A 20133-nucleotide genomic window follows, 5' to 3' on the forward strand; every position below is an offset into this window, starting at 1 on the left:
TTCGGTGAATCCTGGACAGTTCCTGACGCATAAACGGGAAGCTGCCACATCCTGGTGATTCCTGAAATAATAATTAATACGATTAATTATTAATAAATCGTGTGACGCGAGTGTTGCGTCATTGCATACGACGAACAAAGGTGACAGTTGGATGACGTCATCTTGTGCCTTTGGCTCTAACAAAGGAAGCTACGCAGTAGCAGCGAGCAGTGAAGCAGTAAAGGTGCTCATCTGCAGAAGGGGTTCTCATCCTGGGGATCCAAAGATCTTGTCGGGAGACAAGGTAAACCAAGTGGCAGTGGTGATCATCTGGAACAGGGGTTCTCATCCTGGGGATCCAGTGGTCCTGTCTGTGGACCAGGTAGACTACACAGCAGCGGTACTCATCTGGCGAAGGGGTTCTCATTCCGGGGATCCAGAGATCTTGTCCGTGGTGTAGAGAAACGGACTGGCGACCGTGTTAAAGGTAGGAAAACTACCTAAACAACATAACTCCCGAACTCTCAAGACCCATCGTCCGGTCACAACGCTACCGCGGGAAGGAAACGTGCTCGATCGAGCTGGTGTAAGAAAGTGGCAGGACCTCAAGGATCTTATCGGTGAATTCAACGGTAGTGAATTGGACTACGACCGCTGGGAGAGGCAGGCGAAGATGCTGCTCGCTTCCTACGAATTAGACGATCACAAGGCGAAAGCGCTGATATGCAGCAAGCTATCCGGCAAGGCGCTCTAGTGGTATCACTCAAGGATCGACTGCGTCGAGCTAGGTTGTTACGACCTTTTCCGAGAACTACGAAGGATGTACGCACAACAAGCAGATCCACTGATGTTACGGCGCCAATTGGAAGCAAGAATGTGGAACGCAGGCGAGATCTTTGCGGACTACCTCCACGACAAAATGACCCTCGCAAATAAAGTGCCGGTGACAGGCGGCGAGGCGATTAGCTACATCATCGAGGGTATACCGAGCCAGGAGCTACGCACGCAAGCCCGAGTACAGTGCTATCAGTCGACAGAGGAGATGCTGAAAGCATTTGCAAACGTCTCGGCCCCGAAGGGAGCTTTCCGACAACCGGCTACGACGACGGGAAAGAGCAAGCTGCAGAGCAAGGAGCAGAAGCCCAAGGAGACGAGCCCCAGGAAATGCTACAACTGCAACGAGGAAGGTCACATCGCGGCGAAGTGCACGAAACCTAAACGGGAGCGAGGATCGTGCTAATTGCGGCAAATTGGGACACCGAGCAGCCCAGTGCGATTTTGTCAAGGATTCCACCAAGGAAGGCGTTCACTGTCTGGCGCGCGAGCGGATAGAATGCGACGATTTTCAACGGAAGGTCGAGCTTCAGATAAGTACTAAGGACAGTGCCGTTAGTATTAGTTTTGACGCGTTGATTGATTCAGGCAGCCCTATTTCCTTCGTAAAAGAGCGATATGTCCCGCGAGAATGTATAACCGTTGAGATAGACCGGGATCGATTTGTCGGTATAAATGGTAGCGATTTAAGAACGATAGGCTGTATAGCGGCTACGATTATTTTTGAACACGAGAAGTACGCGATAATATTGCGAGTCGTCCCTGATAATACAATGCAAAGTTCTATTATATTGGGACGCGATTTCATGAAAAAGGCGAAATTATCGATAGGCAGCGATCGAGAAATAATCGATATTATGAATATTAATCTTGATAGAGATGTCGGTATGTCGGTGGATGATATGCAAGTTAACGACCATCTTCCATTTGAGGTGAAGCAACGAGCGCGCGATTTATTAGAAGCGAATTATATAAATGCCCCGAGGCCATCACGGCCGGCAGTGGAAAATATCATGTCGCTCACCCTTACGAATAATGAACCGTTCTATTGCAAGCCACGTAAGCTTTCGTATTATGAAAAAGGTAAACTACGAGAAATTTTAGATGAGCTGATCGCGAAAGGAATTATCAAAGAAAGTACGTCCGAATACGCGTCACCTATTGTATTGACAAAGAAAAAGAATGGAGAGTTGAGAATGTGCGTGGACTTTAGGAGACTAAATAAAGTTACTACGCGTGATCATTTCCCGCTTCCGCTGATCGAGGACCAATTAGATCTGTTAGAGGGCAAAAAATATTTACTACACTCGACCTTAAAGACGGTTTTTTCCACGTAAAAATGCACGAGGAATCGGTTAAATATACCTCGTTCGTTACGTCGTTTGGACAATATGAGTACGTAAGAATGCCTTTCGGTTTGAAGGGTGCCCCCCTCAAATTCCAACGTTATGTCACCGAGATCTTTAAAGAACAAATCAATACGGGAGATATCTCAGTTTATCTAGATAACTTTCTTATTGCTACGGAAACCATTGAGCATCATTTTCGGGTGTTGCGAAAAATTTTTGAATTACTTGTCGCGAACCGATTAGAACTACGGCTAGACAAATGTCGATTTTTGCAGACAAGACTAGACTATTTAGGTACAATTACTGATAAAGGTGTTCGCCCAACGGACCGGGGCCTTGAGGCAGTTGAGAATTTCCCGATTCCGCGAAGCGTTCGAGACATGCAAAGTTTCCTAGGCCTATGCTCCTACTTCCGAAAATTCGTAGAGAACTTTTCTATTGTGGCTAAGCCGTTGTACGACGTCACTAGAAAAAATGCCGATTTTCAATTCGGAGAAGTGGAGAACCGGGCTTTCGAGTCGCTAAAAAATCGTTTAATGAATGCGCCTATCTTGAGTATATATTCTCCACAAAGCGAAACCGAACTACATTGCGTGCAAGCGCGGTTGGTTTCGGCGCGATCTTGTTGCAAAAGAAATTGGACCGGAAGTTACACCCAATCTTTTATTTTTCAAAGAGAACAACGGACGTCGAATCGAAATATCATAGTTATGAGTTGGAGACGCTGGCGATAATCTATGCGCTCCGACGATTCCGCACGTACTTACTCGGAATTAAATTTAAAATAATTACCGATTGCCAAGCCCTGAGTTTGACGCTGAATAAAAAAGAGATGAATCCGCGTATAGCGCGATGGGTACTGGAGATGCAGAATTTCGATTATGTCTTGGAGCATAGAGCCGGCTCGCGTATGTTGCACGTTGACGCACTGAGTCGTCAGATATTAGTTGTCGAGGATAATTCGTTTGATAAATACCTCTCTTTATGCCAAAGCGACGATCCGTTAATTTCAAAGATTCGGACAGAATTAGAACACTCGGAAGGCAAGTTTTTTGAAATGAGGAATGGGCTGGTATACCGAAAGCAAAAGGGAAAAATATTGTTCTATGTACCGGCAATGCTAGAATCTAATGTCATTCATAAGTATCATAACGAAATGAGCCACGTCGGTTCTGAGAAAAAGACCCGGAATATACTAAATAATTATTGGTTCCCAGAGATAAGATCGAAAGTCGATAAACATATCAAGAGCTGTTTGAAGTGCATTGCGTTCACGCCTAATTCGGGAAGGCCTGAGGGAACACTGCACAGTATACCGAAGGGTACCGTGCCGTTCGCCAAACTACACATCGATCATTTATCGCCCGCGTCGCGATCGAAGTCATCCAAAGCACAGTATATCCTTTTAGTCGTTGACGCGTTTACTAAGTATGTAAAACTGTACGCTACCAAGAACACAAGCACTTCCGAGGTCATAAAGAATCTCCGATCTTACTTCAGGCATTACAGTCGACCCTTACGTATCGTGTCAGATCGAGGCAGCTGTTTTACGTCCCGCGAATTTAAAGAATTCATAAACGAGCACAATATTCAGCACATTGAGGTCGCCACTGCCTCACCTCAAGCGAACGGTCAAGTCGAAAGATACAACCGCACAATATTGCCTATGATAGCGAAACTAGCAGATGAGCGAAACATTCAGTGGTTTAACGTCCTTGAAGACGTAGAATTTGCCTGTAACAACACCATTTCGAAGGCCACGAATGAAAGCCCGAGCATATTACTTTTCGGGGTACGCCAACGAGGAAATATGGTGGACGGATTGTTAGACGCGTTAGAAGCAGGCGAACATATCGACGTAGCCCGTGATTTAATAGAGACGCGCAAACAAGCGAGCGAGCGAATTCAAGAAAATCAAGAGACGAACAAACGCGTTTATAACCGGAAGCATAAAGATCCGAAGAAGTATGTGGTAGGAGATAAAGTAATGGTCCGAAATTTTGATTGTACGCCCGGGGCATCACAAAAATTAATCCCGCGCTACAAAGGACCTTATCAAGTAAGCCGTGTTTTAAGAAACGATCGTTATGTATTAACCGACGTCGAAGACCACCAGTTAACAAATACTCCCTACTGCGGTACATGGGAGGCGGCGAACATGCGATTATGGAAACCGTGTTAATTAAGTATAGGATAACACTGTATAGATTTAAGATAACATAAAAGAATTTTCTTTATAATCTTTAATTAAGTTCTGTATCAGATACTAAGCGATTACATACGTTAAAATAAGCAACGTTATTTCTTTTACTTTACGTACAATTAGTTTGTCATTTGTGTTTTATTTTGATAAGAATTCTAGTTTTAATCGAGACGATTAAGGGTCAGGCTGGCCGAATTGTAGCGGAATGACGAAAGCTATGTACATCGCGGTAATATACAAAGGTCTAAGGACGCTGCGAGTTATTTAGGCGACCGCTCAACGCCGCGGTCTTCCCTTATGATGCGTAAGCGAAGAAAGCCGTCACTATCGGTTTATCTTTGGCGTAGCGCTGTAAACAGGCGGCCGATCCTTATTCGATTTCAAGAGCGACTAGCGTTAGACGACGGGTCTTTTGATTTGCGATAAACAACCACCTAGATAGCGAGCCCGAGAACGTCTCGAGCACACTCCTCAGTTAAGATTGGTCGAAGACGGATTAGCGCTCTGTGTAACCGAAATATACCTCCCGAATAAATGTGGTTTTGATTAATTTACTACTTTCTACAATAATTAGACCTTTGTCCCCTACAATTTGTACACTCTTTATTTAAAAAAATATTTATCTAATAATTTTATAAATACAAATATACATATAATATACATATTTATACAAAATATACATATTTTACAACAAATATTATTTACAAAGGTATTTTATAATGTCCCCATGGTAATGTATCAGTGGTTTCAGGTATGATATACCGCTTGTCATCGTGAGGACTTAGAGCAATTTTCGTCTCGCGAATGGTGTATACTTCATGCAATTTCGATCTTATACATGACTGACTACGTGTCATTTCAATCTCTTCATTCAAACACCGCGTATAATCATCACGTTATCGTTCTCGCGACAACGTTACTCTTGACACCTTTTACTTTTTTCGTATCTTTCTTGCCATCCACTCGCAAGGCATACATTTTTGCTCTAAGCCCTACAAATTTGATCATAATCACACCGTTGTTTTCATCTTTCATTAGACCGGGTACCTTTTTATTCACGAGCGGTATACCGTACACATTGTCCGCAGTGTAATCGCTCGTATCAAATTTGTCGAGGTTGCGCTTTATATTCTCGTACACATCTTCGCATTCGATGTGGTATATTAGGCTGTCTGTGTCGGTGTACATTACCCGGCATCTGTCACGATACAGCGGTGACATGTACTCATGATGAAATTCATATAAACATGTTTTGGAGATGTCGAGTATGCACATGCCAACATAGATTGGTTTATAAAATTTTACCTCGAGTTTGCGTAATTCGACAGCGATTAGATTTTCCGAAAAGATACTTCTACTGTGAAAATTTGGTTTCGCAATCATTGCCTCTGCACCGTATCTTCCTTCCCAATGTGTGATAAGTTTTACATCAACCCGATTACGCACATTTTCCATCGTTTTGCCGAATACTGCATTATTCATCAATTTATATAAATTTTTTTCAAAATCATTTTTTGCTTGCGTTCTAAATTGCGTATTAAGTTCGATATAATTTCGAAGCCATGGAGATTGCGCGAATTGTAATATGCGATGTATTTTTGCAACGCGAAGACCGTGACGTGTACATTGCTGCAGGTTGCGGTAGTGTATCACATATCGCTTCTTGTTGTATAGCGTTGCGAGAAGCTTATCTTCCCGCTTGCCTGGCGGCTTGTCGCGTGTCGGGCAAAACGGTAGGTCAGTGTGCATGTCGTGAAGATGTCGCGGATATTCTAAATCTACCTCGAGGATGTAGCCTGTGGGTGAATCGAGCGCGATAGATGATGTGTTGAAATTAGATACATCGTCGACCCATTGAAAATCAGCATAAGGCAATGGTTGACACATTGCCCATCCATACAAATTATTTACATCGAAATACATTAGATATGAAGATGGTTTCAATGGATTGTACGACTGCATGTACTTGTTATTAGCGTGTGCATATCTGTTTGAACATTGACTCAGACCGCCGCGTATACCCCGTTCGATAAACATTACCATGTCAACATCTGTAAGTAATTCGAACGTAATTTTTGTGTGCTTTAACATGGCATTCCACGTATACCCGGGGAGAGTATAGTAATACGCGGGGTCGAGCCCATAACTCTCGATACATTTATCCCGGAAATTTTCAAAAATGTCGGCTAATAACATAACATCAGTTTTTATAACATAAGTCGCTATATTCGCCCAGCGTTCGAATGGAGAACCGCTCCCATACGTTTTCAGCGTGCGCGTAATCGTTCTCGGATACAGTGTCGCCGGTCAAGGAACTGTAAAATAATTCGCGCGGTGGTAGACATGTATCATGTAACCTTTCAAAACAGTTGATGTATTCATGGAAAGACACCTTTCCGTGTTAATAATTCGAAATTTTCGGTGGATAAATTTTGAAATTTCAATTGTAAATTTTTGAGTTTATCTTTACTTAGAAATGATGCCAATTTATCGAGACTAGTATTGAGAAATTTATATGAATCGATAAAACGTAATTTAATATTTCTGGATTTGTCTTCTGCAATTTGAACATTTTTTGTAAATGATATATATTTTTCTTTAGTTAATGGAAGTAATTCGATTCCCCCTTCGAACGCTGTAGCTATTTCCTTAATTATGAAATGTGAGTCGTAACCGGATAAATTATGAAATACTATTGGAATACAAAAAGAGTTTTTGTAATTTAAGTTGCAATTTGAGTGTGCTGGACCTCTGTACCGCCCGGTCAGATGACAATGATCGCGTACGCGTGTATCGTCATCTTGCGTGAATGGTTTCTCACATATATGACAATGTGTCGCGCTATGAAATTTTTCCCACTCGTCTGATGTTAAATTTACCATAGGAACATTTGTAGTTAAAATTGTCTTTACGCGTATCGCTAAATTTTGTAGTTGTTCGGAAAACCACGAAACGCAATCTACACTACAACGAGAATAATACTCGGATAATTAATCGTCATATGAGCAATGTACATAATATGCTATACTAAATACTTGGTGATGTTGATATAAATTCTTTTCTTCTTCATTCTTATCCGTCTTTGTCAGTACGCATTCGAGGTCAGCGTATACGACAAAAGGAAGCCGTTCTTTCCTGGTGTAGTTGGTGAAGCTGAGCCACTTGTCCTTATCGCTCGGTAACCGGATAGCGCAGTCATTCATCTCTCCGCAGTCTACCATATGTGACTGCAACTTGTCCTCATACCCGAAATAATGCAAGCATCTGTAAAAACAAATAATTAGTTTTTTTCCCATATATAATTTATATATTACATTTTTATGTTATATATATTATAACCGATAACTTTGGATCAATTATCATTATCGTTATTTTCGCGGAACTTCCCTCGGCACGACCTCTCGGAGCATTCGGGCGCTCGAGCGTGCGGGTTAAATTATTGAATTTTTTATAACCGGAATGGGCGCCAGGCACGGGGAGCCGTGCCGCTACTCCCTGGGACTCCGCGACGCGGTAGCCGCGTCCGTCTCGAATCCGGCACGCCCGATCCAATACCCGCCAAGAGATCGCGACGATCAAAGGCGCGGCAGCTCGGCCGACAGCAGGGGTTCGGTTTGCGACAGCGAAAGAAGGAGAATAACGGGGCGACTTTGATGGGTTTTCATGAGTATATTTAAGTAAACAAAAGAAAGTAATAAATAAGAAAGCGTATTACGGACATAAGTACAAGTAAAACCCAGAACAATATAAATTCAATACATGGTATAAAGACAAACGGACATTCGGTCGACAGAGGAGACCGTTGAATATAATTGGACAGATTAATATGATCCGAGTCACATCGAAATTTTCGCATACGGATGTCGTATTAGAAATATGCGTAAGTCGCTCGCGCCGCCCGAAATTCGATACTATAAAACGCACGGTCGTGCGCCGTGACATCAACGTTCACGCGCCGCGCACGTGATCCGCTCTTTCGTTGCTACCCGCGTGAGTATCGAATCCGGGACTTCTCGCTCGCGCCGATTACAATCGAACGGAGGGTCAGGTCCTTTTCGTATACCGCCCTTCGTTCCCTATAAGATAACAAGTAACAAAATACCCGCGCTAAATACGACTTTACGAGCTCACCGATCTTATGAATTATACCCGACAGCTAACGAGAAACGTATACTCGCGATACACAAAATGAATCGGACAAAATTTTCCATCGCAGAGCTCGGACTGTGGGCTCGCCGAAAAGAGAGAGATTTTCGCGGAATAAGGGGTTCGAGCGAGTCGTCACGCCGGTGGCCGTCACACCAGGCCTCCCGAGAATCTATGACGTGGCGTCGGCCGCCATTTCGGCAATTATTTCGGCAACTACTTCGACTCGGCTCTATTTCGCCGGTGCGACTCGCTCGAACAATCTACCTTCTGAATGGGTCGGGGATGGCGACGACGTCTCACCAGCTTCGTCCTCCGCGACGTCACTCTCGCTTTGATCTCTATCTGCGCGTTTTCCTTTTCGTCGACAGGACCTCTGCTCACTCGCGCGTCTTGCCCGACAGTGACGAGCGGAAGTCTCGCCGGAGACACGCTGGCGCCGTATCGCCGAACTAGGCCGTTCGGGGCGCTCCCGTAATCAGGGCCGTGAGGCGGCCCGGAGGATCCCCGCGGTCGTTGTGGCGGCTCATCGCTTCCGCGCTCTTTTCTTTCCGGGGTCGTTCCTCCATTCCCGTAGGATACGGGCGGGAAAATCTTGCGGCAGCTTACGGAAGCCCGATTCCGGCCGCCTCGGACACCGGATGTCGTCCGCCGCGAGTCCTCAATCGATCGTGGATCGCATCCGGGTCCGGGCGCCGGGCATGCCATCGGGTCCCTTGCCGTAACTCCGTGGCGGGGCTCCTGCGCACTTCTCGCGCGGAGTGGCCTTCCCCTTTTCCTCAGCTCTCGATCCCTAGGGAAGAGGAGATGGATATCAATTTTACGCGGCATCTACTGTCCCGAAAAGTATTTACAGTCATGATAGTTTAATAGCGGTCTCACCGAGCATGTTCCGTCAGGCGTGGCCTCCCCTCGTCCTGTTTCTTTCCTTTTGCCGCTTTTCCTCCGGATGAGATGTCGTCGCTTCTCCCTCGACCTTCGCTAATTTCGCCAACAGCTGCCGCAGCAATCGCAACAGCTACGGCAGCACGCAATCGCAACGCGCAGCGGCGGAATCGCGTCCGATTCCGCGCTCGAATCGCTCTCTCTCTTTCTTATTTTAGAGAGAGCAGAGGTCCCAAAATCACCCCCCCGGTCGGGTCTCGCGACCCTTGTGACGGACAATTTCACCAAATGAAAACTGTCACGTCACAACTCCCCCTTCCCAGGAGAGGACCGGGCGGTCTTCATCGACGACACCTGTCGCCTCCCCCTGACCCTGGGGAAATGTACTTACTCCAAAACTAGACTCGAATTCGGGCGCTCCGGCGACCCATCGGAAATCTCTCTCTATCGAGCCTCCCTTCAAGCAAACAAAGCACCACCAAAAGTTTCAACCAAACAGATAAATAAAAAAAAACAACCGAGAGGGTGTAAGAACATGCCATTCGCTCGCACGCAAGGACCAGGAGTGTACGCCAGGGAAGGACGGCGGGGAAAGTGAATCCATCACAATTAAGCCGAAGAGACCTCTATCCTCTTTATTTCTCTGGTACAGAAAATGTCCCAGTGGGAGAGATCGTAACGGCAGCTAGTGGAGTTCGAGAGTGGCGGGAGTCAATCTCGGCGTGGTCGACGCTGTCCCAAGTGGCCTCGGTCGGCGTGGTAGGGCCCGAGGTCTCGCCACTCGGGGCCGCACTCGGGGCAGGTCCTCATTGTGACCCCCCTACGGCCGCACCCATAACAATAAGGGGTACTTCCCTTCGGGTGTGGACATTGGGTGTATCGGTGGTCGGCAGCGTTGCAATTCCAGCAACCGCTGGCTCCCCGGGTTGGCACGACTTCCCGGACGGCACGGCAACTAATGGAGAGGTCCTCCCTCCCTGGTGATCGGGAGCCCGATGCGGTCGGTCTCCCGGAGCGGACTCGTGGCGGCGGCGAGGTAGATCGCCGTGGCGACCGGCTGGAGTACCTGGGGCGCCGGGTCGGACTTCGGGAGCACCGACTCTCGGGCCGGCTCCTGGGGGATCGCTCCCTCGACCGGTTCCTTCCCTCGATGGGGCTCGCCCTGGACTCCACGCGTCGCGTCTCCTCGCGCGGAACGCCCGGTTGCGGCATCGCCCTCATGGTCGTCAGCAGGGCGAAAATCCCGCGTCCGCGGCCTCGTGGCCCCCTCGGCATCTCCTCCCCGTGCGGCGGTCCCATGGCCGCGTCGCGTCTGCTGGGAGACTCGGTCTGGGTCCCCTCTGTGCGCACGCGAGGCCCTACGGGCGGCGGAGTCTGCGTCTCCTCCGTCCGACGCTGAGGTGCGGCCTGAGTGCTCCGGTCGCACATCCCCGCAGCCTCTGTCTGCGTGGCCCGCGTACGAGCGCCGTCAGCAGCGCTAGGTCGATCCCGGGACCCGGTTTCCACGGTCTGGGTACCGATCTCCTGAACGGAGGGGAACTCCCGTACCACGGCGCCTCGGGTGGTGTAGCGGCGCCGGCGGTGCTCCTCCAGGAAGTCGGCCCAATCCGACCAGAACTCCGGGCGTTGGCGGGTGATCTCCTCGAAGAGGTCCGCGTGCCGTGCCCTGAAAAGGCGGGCGTAATTCCCTTTTCTTTCTTTCGGCAACCAATCTCCCGGCAACCAACTAGAAGCGAGGAGGATAATAGGGTTTCAGGTCCTGTGCATGTATCTTACACACAAAATTGCCGGCTAGATCGGTGAGCTCATAAACGACGGGAGACAAAATCTTACCCACCCTGAACGGCCCGTGGAACTTCGGGACGAGTTTCGCGGCAAAGTTCTGAGCTGCAGATGATAGCACATGTTGGCGCTTCATCACCAAGTCCCCTACGGAAAACGCGACATCTCGACGCTTTGAATTATAATACGCGGACTGTCGCTGGTATGCCTGCTCAAGGTTCTCGGATACCCAGTCGCGCAAAGACGAAAGCGTCCTCATTCTTTCGGACCACTCGGTCGGGTCTCGAGTCTCTATCGCGGCCGCCTCCTCCTTCCTAATACGTAGGGAGTTGGGGGGCCATAGCTCGCGGCCGGAGGTTCAAGAAGGCGGGAGAAGTCCCGATGGAGGAGTGGTGAGCAGTGTTATACGCGAAACGGAATTCCCCCAAGTGCTCGTCCCACTCCCGATGATCTCTGTCCAAAAAGGCGACGATCATCGTCTTTAACACGCGATTTACTCTCTCTACCGGGTTAGCCTGTGGATGGTACGGCGGTACGGTGGTATGCTTTATGCCGTGTTGTTTCGCGAAGGTTTCTAGGGTCTTATTAATGAACTCAGTGCCGTTGTCGGTTAATATGAACTTCGGCGCCCCCCATCGCGACACGACTTCCTCCAAGGCCTCGCTGATCTTTTTTCCGTTGGCGGCCCGCAGGGCGTAACATTCCACCCACTTGGTGAATAAGTCCTGGACTACGAGAACGTACGTAAATCCGGATTTACTCCGTGGAAAGGGACCCATGACGTCGGCAGTTATCACCGTCCACGGTCCCTCGACAACGCGACGCCCCATCAACCCCGCGGGGCTCGCCTGCTCGACTTTCGTACGCTGACATACGTCGCACCGTTTTACGTAATCCGCGACGTCCCTGAACAGATTCGGCCAATAGTACGCGACAGCTAAGCGGTGAACAGTTTTTTCGACGCCTAAATGACCCGCGTGTGCTTCTTTCAAGGCGCTTTCCCTCATCTCCTTCGGTAAGACGAGTTTCCACCGATCCAGATCCTCGACCACCTCTGATATGACCGGTTTCGGTCGACAGAAATATAACTGTCCGTCGACTATTCGCCAATCCGTAAAACGTCGCGTTTTATTGGCGACTTCCGCGAACCGTTTCTTATACCACGCGTCGTTCGTGGGTTCAACAACGTCGGCCACGGCGACGGCAACTAACGGAATCTCGGGGTCACCCTCGAACATGCGAGATAGCGCGTCGGGTACGTGATGAAGCGCGCCCTTACGGTGAGTGATCTCGTAGTCGTACTCTAAGAGTTCCAACGCCCATCTCGCGAGTCGTCCGGTCGGGTTCTTCAGATTGTGGAGCCAGCGCAAACTACTATGGTCCGTCACGACGGTAAATCTATATCCCTCAAGGTACGGTCTGAATTTCCGAATGGCCCATACCACCGCCAGATACTCCTGTTCCGTCACCGAATACTTCTTTTCCGGATCCGATAGGGCCCTGCTCGCGAAAGCTATAATGTTTTCCTCGTCGTTCACCGTTTGAAGGAGGACCGCTCCCAGCCCGACGGAGCTCGCGTCCGTCTGTAGTACGAAGGGAAGACTAAAGTCGGGTCGCGACAAGGTAGGCGCGGCAACTAGGTGGGACCGAATCTCCCTGAACGCGTCACCCTGATCTCTCCCCCACGTCCACGTTTGATCCTTTTTTAATAATCGCGTTAGAGGCTCGCTAAGAGTCGCGAATTGTGGTATAAACCGGCGATACCATGACGACATTCCCAAGAATCTGCGGAGTTGTTTGAGGTTTCGCGGGGCTGGGTACTCTAAAACCGATTGGGCTTTTTCGGGGTCCACGGATAGTCCGTCTTTACTCACGACAAATCCAAGGTATCGAACCTGCGACCGACAGAACTCGCACTTATCGGGATTAATAGTTAGACCGGCAGCAAAAATTTTTCGGAGCACGCGATCGAGCCACTTGAGATGTTCATCGAAGGTGGTGGTAACCACCACGATGTCATCTAAGTACGCGAACGCGTGTGGTTCCATTTCGGGTCCGATCAATCTGTCTAGTAATCGCTGAAACGTTGCCGGTGCTCCCGTTAACCCGTACGGCATACGCGTAAAATGGTAGAGTCCCTTCCCCGGTACGCTAAAAGCGGTAATTTCGCGGCTCTCTTTCGCGAGGGGTATTTAAAAATACGCTTGGCTTAAATCTAGGGTGGAGATATATCGCGCGGACCGCAGCTTGTCTAATATTCCGGTCATATTCGGCAACGGGTACGCGTCTTTCTTGGACACTTCGTTTACCTTCCGGAAGTCCAAGCAAAAACGATATTTCCCGCTCGACTTCTTGATCATCACGACGGGGTTGGACCATTCGCTATGGGAAGGCTCTATTATTCCGGCGCGAAGCATGCTATCGACCTCTTCGTGTATGGCCTCTTGCACTTTAGGCGAGACGAGGTAACATCGTTGTCTTATGGGTCGGTGACCTCCGACGTCGATCGTATGTTCTGTGAGGGAGGTGACCCCCGGGTCTACCACCGCCTCCGGCAGTCGCGACTTTAGGAACTGCTCTAATCGCGTCATCTCCGTAGGTCCTAAGTCCGAGAGTCCACAACACGCTCGCGATGGTTCCCCCCTCGCTTCGAACGCGTAACGAGTCCCTGGTTCGCCTGCAAAGTGCCACTCGGCGGCAGCAAAGTTTACTATTAGTTTGAACTTCTGCAAAAAATCCACCCCCAGTATACACGAAACGGCCAAGTTCGGCAGCAAACACGCGGAGATGGCGTGACTCCTACCCTCGAGAGTGAGTTCGATCTCGGCCTCCTCGCGGGACTCCGCGATCTGTCCGTTCGCGGTGCGAATCCGTGTGACCCGATCACGAACCGTCGAGAAGGTCGTATTATGCACGAGGGCTATCCCCTCCCTCCCAAAAAGTGTCCTATTTGAACCGGAGTCAATTAAGGCGCGTAACGGATTCCCGTGTATAAAAATCGTGCAATAAGGAAGGGGTGTTAACTCTGTCTCATCGATCTCTCGATCGATTGAGCCGTACGACAGGCTGGATATCTCGTGGGGACCTTGCGGCGCACGGGCCTCTCTCAAAACCGGAGGAATCACGGGGGCCCGTCCTAGTGATTCCCGTCTTCGTTTCCCGCGCAGCTCGGACACGTGCGCACGGTGACGTCGGTTTTCCCGCAACGGTAGCAGTGTCGACGCCGTGGCTCCGAGCATTCGCGCGCGAAGTGACCGACCTTCTCGCAGTTCCAGCACTTGGCGGTTTTATTCGCGGCAGCTATCGCGGACGTGGACGGCATCGCGACCGAATTTGCCGATGCGTTTACGGTGCTCGCTGTTTTTGCAGCCGCTAGGTTAGAACTCGCTTTGTTCGTCGACTCCCTGCGGTTCCGTCTCTCGGCGCGTCTTCCGCCATTACCCGGGTCTATTAACCCGGCCGCGGCAACTACCGTCGCGGTTTTGGGGTTTTTCGGCGGCGCTCGATAGGCCAAATCCGGAAAGATCGATTGTTCCGGCGGGGGAGGGGCGCGGTAGCGATTGGCGGCCTCAAATCCGAGTTCGACCCTGGTGGCTATACTCTCCAGAGACGCGAAATCATAGAAGTCGCGTCGATGTATGGCGACTTGCAAGCGCGGCAGCATATTACGGTGGGCCTGATTAAGTTGTTCGTCGAGGGTCCAGGGGGGGCTCAGTCGCTCAAACAAGGCGCGTATGCACGTTATGAAGTCGGCGATTAATTCCCGTTCCCCCTGAGTGCGCCTCATAATTTCGTCCCTTAAGGCGAACTGAAAGTCAGGGCTTCCGAAGCGGGTACGCCACGCGGTCTCGAAATCTCGCCACGTTCGCCAGGTCCCGCGTTCATTCCGATACCAGTAAAGCGCGGTGCCCGTGAGGAAAAACGGAATACATTTGAAAATTTCCGCGGCGTCCGCTGTAAATAACGCACGACCTTCCTCGATGCGGGTCAAGAAGGCTTCGGCATCGCTGCCCCGCGCGCCCGAGAACTGGAGGTTCCACCGCCGCATCATTTGATATACGTCCGCGGCGGAGGTATTGCCGCGGGATGGATTCCGCGCTTCGTTTCCGCGAGCCGGTATTCTAACCATCGGGGGCCGTAACGGGGGTTGAGAAGGGCCCGCACCCTCGTCCTCCTCCATCTGAATCTTTGTATCGCGTGAACCGTCGAACTCGCTTTCCCCCTCCTCGAACTGCCCCTCCGTCGCGGGGTCAGTCGGGGGGTCCCCCCCCCCGTGATTTGTCTCTCATGACCTTGAGTAAGCGCTTACGCAATACGGGTACTGATCCGTCGGTCGTCAATCCGCGCCTTTCTAACTCGTCGCACAGCTGATCCGTCGTCAACTGATTTACCCACGCGGTGAATTGTTCGTCGTGGGAATCCATAGCATTAACGGCAACTTACTAAAATGACAGAACCGAAACCCCGAGCAGGTTCCTAATTTCGTTCAAACGTCCCCGTCTAATAACGTATCGTATACCCTTTGCCAACACTCGAAGTTCCACGGCTCGCTCGCTCGCTAATCCCGAATAAACCGCGTCTCGCAATATCCCACCCAATCACTTATCGGCGTCGAGCTTAAAGCTGCAAGAAACGGGTTAGTTCGCATACACAGAAAGAAGTATAATTATTCCAGGCAGAAATTCAGATAAATGACATACATCTCCCAAAAGGAAGAAAACATTCAAAACAACAAAAACAAAAAAAAATATAAGAAAACTGTCATATATTTTACAAGTATTATTCACGTAATACTAACGAAACACAGGACCAGTATAGTGCAAAATCGAAACGAGGAAAACTTTCTCGTAATGCTCTCTCTTAAGAGGTGGGTTCTCAATTTTTCCGTCTATCTTACTTCACAACTTTCCCGTGAGAACCACTGTCCAAAATCAGCTGAGAAGTGCTGTTGACGGTTCTCGTCTGCGAGCGACGAGAAGGACAGAGAGAGAGAGAGAGACGGAGAGAAGAAAAAAATGTTTTCGTCGGGAGAGATCGTATGTCACTTATATTATATATAAAGTTATAATAATACGGTAGCCAAATCACAATCGCAATAATATTTCGTGTCCTCTGTACTCTCAATAACAATCGGAAACAATTCCATCTAATAATCGAAATAATCGAAATAATCAATTACATTCGTAAATTATACGAATTCCAAAAAAAAGAAAAACATCTTCCAAATTCCCATCTGTATTTCCCCGATACTCTCCAAATTCGCCGTCGCTTATCGGATCTTCGAACCTCGACGTTGGGCGCCAATTTATAACCGATAACTTTGGATCAATTATCATTATCGTTATTTTCGCGGAACTTCCCTCGGCACGACCTCTCGGAGCATTCGGGCGCTCGAGCGGGTTAAATTATTGAATTTTTTATAACCGGAATGGGCGCCAGGCACGGGGAGCCGTGCCGCTACTCCCTGGGACTCCGCGACGCGGTAGCCGCGTCCGTCTCGAATCCGGCACGCCCGATCCAATACCCGCCAAGGGATCGCGACGATCAAAGGCGCGGCAGCTCGGCAGACAGCAGGGGTTCGGTTTGCGACAGCGAAAGAAGGAGAATAACGGGGCGACTTTGATGGGTTTTCATGAGTATATTTAAGTAAACAAAAGAAAGTAATAAATAAGAAAGCGTATTACGGACATAAGTACAAGTAAAACCCAGAACAATATAAATTCAATACATGGTATAAAGACAAACGGACATTCGGTCGACAGAGGAGACCGTTGTATAATTGGACAGAATACTATGATCCGAGTCACATCGAAATTTTCGCATACGGATGTCGTCGTATAAGAAATATGCGTAAATCGCTCGCGCCGCCCGAAATTCGATACTATAAAACGCACGGTCGTGCGCCGTGACATCAACGTTCACGCGCCGCGCACGTGATCCGCTCTTTCGTTGCTACCCGCGTGAGTATCGAATCCGGGACTTCTCGCTCGCGCCGATTACAATCGAACGGAGGGTCAGGTCCTTTTCGTATACCGCCCTTCGTTCCCTATAAGATAACAAGTAACAAAATACCCGCGCTAAATACGACTTTACGAGCTCACCGATCTTATGAATTATACCCGACAGCTAACGAGAAACGTATACTCGCGATACACAAAATGAATCGGACAAAATTTTCCATCGCAGAGCTCGGACTGTGGGCTCGCCGAAAAGAGAGAGATTTTCGCGGAATAAGGGGTTCGAGCGAGTCGTCACGCCGGTGGCCGTCACACCAGGCCTCCCGAGAATCTATGACGTGGCGTCGGCCGCCATTTCGGCAATTATTTCGGCAACTACTTCGACTCGGCTCTATTTCGCCGGTGCGACTCGCTCGAACAATCTACCTTCTGAATGGGTCGGGGATGGCGACGACGTCTCACCAGCTTCGTCCTCCGCGACGTCACTCTCGCTTTGATCTCTATCTGCGCGTTTTCCTTTTCGTCGACAGGACCTCTGCTCACTCGCGCGTCTTGCCCGACAGTGACGAGCGGAAGTCTCGCCGGAGACACGCTGGCGCCGTATCGCCGAACTAGGCCGTTCGGGGCGCTCCCGTAATCAGGGCCGTGAGGCGGCCCGGAGGATCCCCGCGGTCGTTGTGGCGGCTCATCGCTTCCGCGCTCTTTTCTTTCCGGGGTCGTTCCTCCATTCCCGTAGGATACGGGCGGGAAAATCTTGCGGCAGCTTACGGAAGCCCGATTCCGGCCGCCTCGGACACCGGATGTCGTCCGCCGCGAGTCCTCAATCGATCGTGGATCGCATCCGGGTCCGGGCGCCGGGCATGCCATCGGGTCCCTTGCCGTAACTCCGTGGCGGGGCTCCTGCGCACTTCTCGCGCGGAGCGGCCTTCCCCTTTTCCTCAGCTCTCGATCCCTAGGGAAGAGGAGATGGATATCAATTTTACGCGGCATCTACTGTCCCGAAAAGTATTTACAGTCATGATAGTTTAATAGCGGTCTCACCGAGCGTGTTCCGTCAGGCGTGGCCTCCCCTCGTCCTGTTTCTTTCCTTTTGCCGCTTTTCCTCCGGATGAGATGTCGTCGCTTCTCCCTCGACCTTCGCTAATTTCGCCAACAGCTGCCGCAGCAATCGCAACAGCTACGGCAGCACGCAATCGCAACGCGCAGCGGCGGAATCGCGTCCGATTCCGCGCTCGAATCGCTCTCTCTCTTTCTTATTTTAGAGAGAGCAGAGGTCCCAAAATCACCCCCCCGGTCGGGTCTCGCGACCCTTGTGACGGACAATTTCACCAAATGAAAACTGTCACGTCACAATATATATATTGCGTTTTTAATTAAATATACGTACCGATCGCAGATATATTTCTTGTGATCTTTTTTGCTCAATTGTGAGCTGACAAGTCGGGAGAGATTCTTGATCCATGCGAAATGTCTAATGTTGTTGCTGTCTTCCACGTACAGCAAGTTGACGTGTCTGTCTTTCTTCTGCTCACTGAGACATATCGAGACAATGTTCTTTTCTTCGATGCTGTACACATTTATCGAAATGTTGTTTGATAGTTCAAACTTTTTAATTTGATTCACAGTCACTGGAAACTCAATGTCTTGGAGATTCAGCACTGTTTTGTAATGCGGATATGAAGATTCCCGTTCCACTTTTCTATCAGCAGGATATAGAGCAGCGACAACTGCCCATGCAAAACATGCATTGTCTTTTGATTGCACATTAACCACTGCTCTCTTCATCATTATTTCTCGCGGTAATTTAATGTGACATCCCGCACGCATTGGATTATACTTGTTTATATTTACAATTAAATTGATTATTCGCGACAATGCCCAACCACTATCGCGTTCTTGAAACTCTTCTAGCGATGCTAGTGTGGGGTCGATAACGCGGCGTTTGTACCAATCATGTAAATCGGAGGTGCGAAAGATTTCAAAGTTTTTCGTATTGATACTTTTATTAGCACGCTTATCGCCTGACACAAACTCGCCATTAAATATAGTGTTCACTTTCACACTATGGTGTTTTTGCAACACTTTTTGCACGTGTCTGATCACAATGTCTTTGGCCTCCTCTAGAAATTGACGAAGTTCCATGTGATTGCTGTTTATCACCGCACCAGTCAAGATGCGGCTCTCGAACGCCGTATCAATCTCTCGCCATATGAGTCCGATGTCTCGCGAACTGTTTCCGGCATGTACAAAACGTCTGCGTACCGAATTCTTCAACCCTTCGAGACGCGCGATTTGGGAGACAAGCGATTGTCGAACTCCGATCGGTAATCGTAGTCGTTTTATTCGACTTTGTTCTTCCAGTGATTCGATGTATTCGTCACATTGCTGCTCCCACACAATATATTCTTTCACCGAATTCATCCTTGTGGCTTGCTCCAACAAACTTGCTTCCAATTGTGCCATATTTGAGATGCTCTTGCTGAACCTCTGACAAAGATACTGACAGAGTATGCCTCCTTACCAGCATTTTTATTTGATCACTGACACTTGAAAAACTCGAGTATGTTGCATTTTGCACATTTGATCTTGACAATAATTCTAATATTTCATTAAGGATGATGTCATAGCAGCCGTGCATCGGCGTTTGAAAATTTTGAATATGTTGCATTTTGAACACCTGGGGGATGACAGCGGCCGGTGCATTGGTGCTTAAAATTTTGAATATGTTGCATTTTGCACATTTTGACCTTGACAATAATTCTAACATTTCATTTGAGGATGATGTTATAGCAGCCGCGCTTCGGCGCTTTGATTGGTTAAAAATAATATCGGATCAGCAATAATCCCCACCCCATCACAATGGATATTATGGATAAAATTTAAAAATAATTTAGTATTACATTGATCACTCGATTGAAAAGGTTCTTTTAAAATGTACTCCGCCAGCATGAATTATTACGTTCCAGTACAAGAGAGCAATGTTTTGTACAAGAAGAAA

The 20133-nt window shown here is 48.8% G+C and overlaps 1 protein-coding gene across 1 annotated transcript; it reads right to left on the minus strand.

Moving 5' to 3' along the window:
• Positions 1–4660: 4660 nt before the first annotated feature.
• On the minus strand, positions 4661–18962 carry LOC145947500 (uncharacterized). Its single transcript, XM_083057281.1, has 3 exons — positions 18523–18962; positions 7401–7629; positions 4661–4714 (listed from the first exon to the last, which is right to left on the minus strand). The coding sequence occupies exons 1-3, from the start codon at positions 18960–18962 to the stop codon at positions 4661–4663; spliced, it is 723 nt and encodes a 240-aa protein (XP_082913407.1).
• Positions 18963–20133: the final 1171 nt, after the last annotated feature.

Source organism: Prenolepis imparis, unplaced genomic scaffold (genome assembly GCF_030444845.1).
Source record: "Prenolepis imparis isolate NDT839.2.m4 unplaced genomic scaffold, iyPreImpa1.0 SCAF_93, whole genome shotgun sequence".
NCBI lineage: Eukaryota > Metazoa > Arthropoda > Insecta > Hymenoptera > Formicidae > Prenolepis > Prenolepis imparis.

Excerpts from the sequence above, each read along its gene's own strand:
- LOC145947500 (XM_083057281.1), bottom strand. The coding sequence starts at position 18,962 with ATGCGTGCGGGATGTCACATTAAATTACCGCGAGAAATAATGATGAAG. Across the intron at positions 7,630-18,522 it reads AAGAAATATATCTGCGATCG|ATGCTTGCATTATTTCGGGT; the intron begins GTACGTATATTT and ends TTGTTTTTACAG. Across the intron at positions 4,715-7,400 it reads ATTTATATCAACATCACCAA|CGCTACGCCAAAGATAAACC; the intron begins GTATTTAGTATA and ends GCCTGTTTACAG.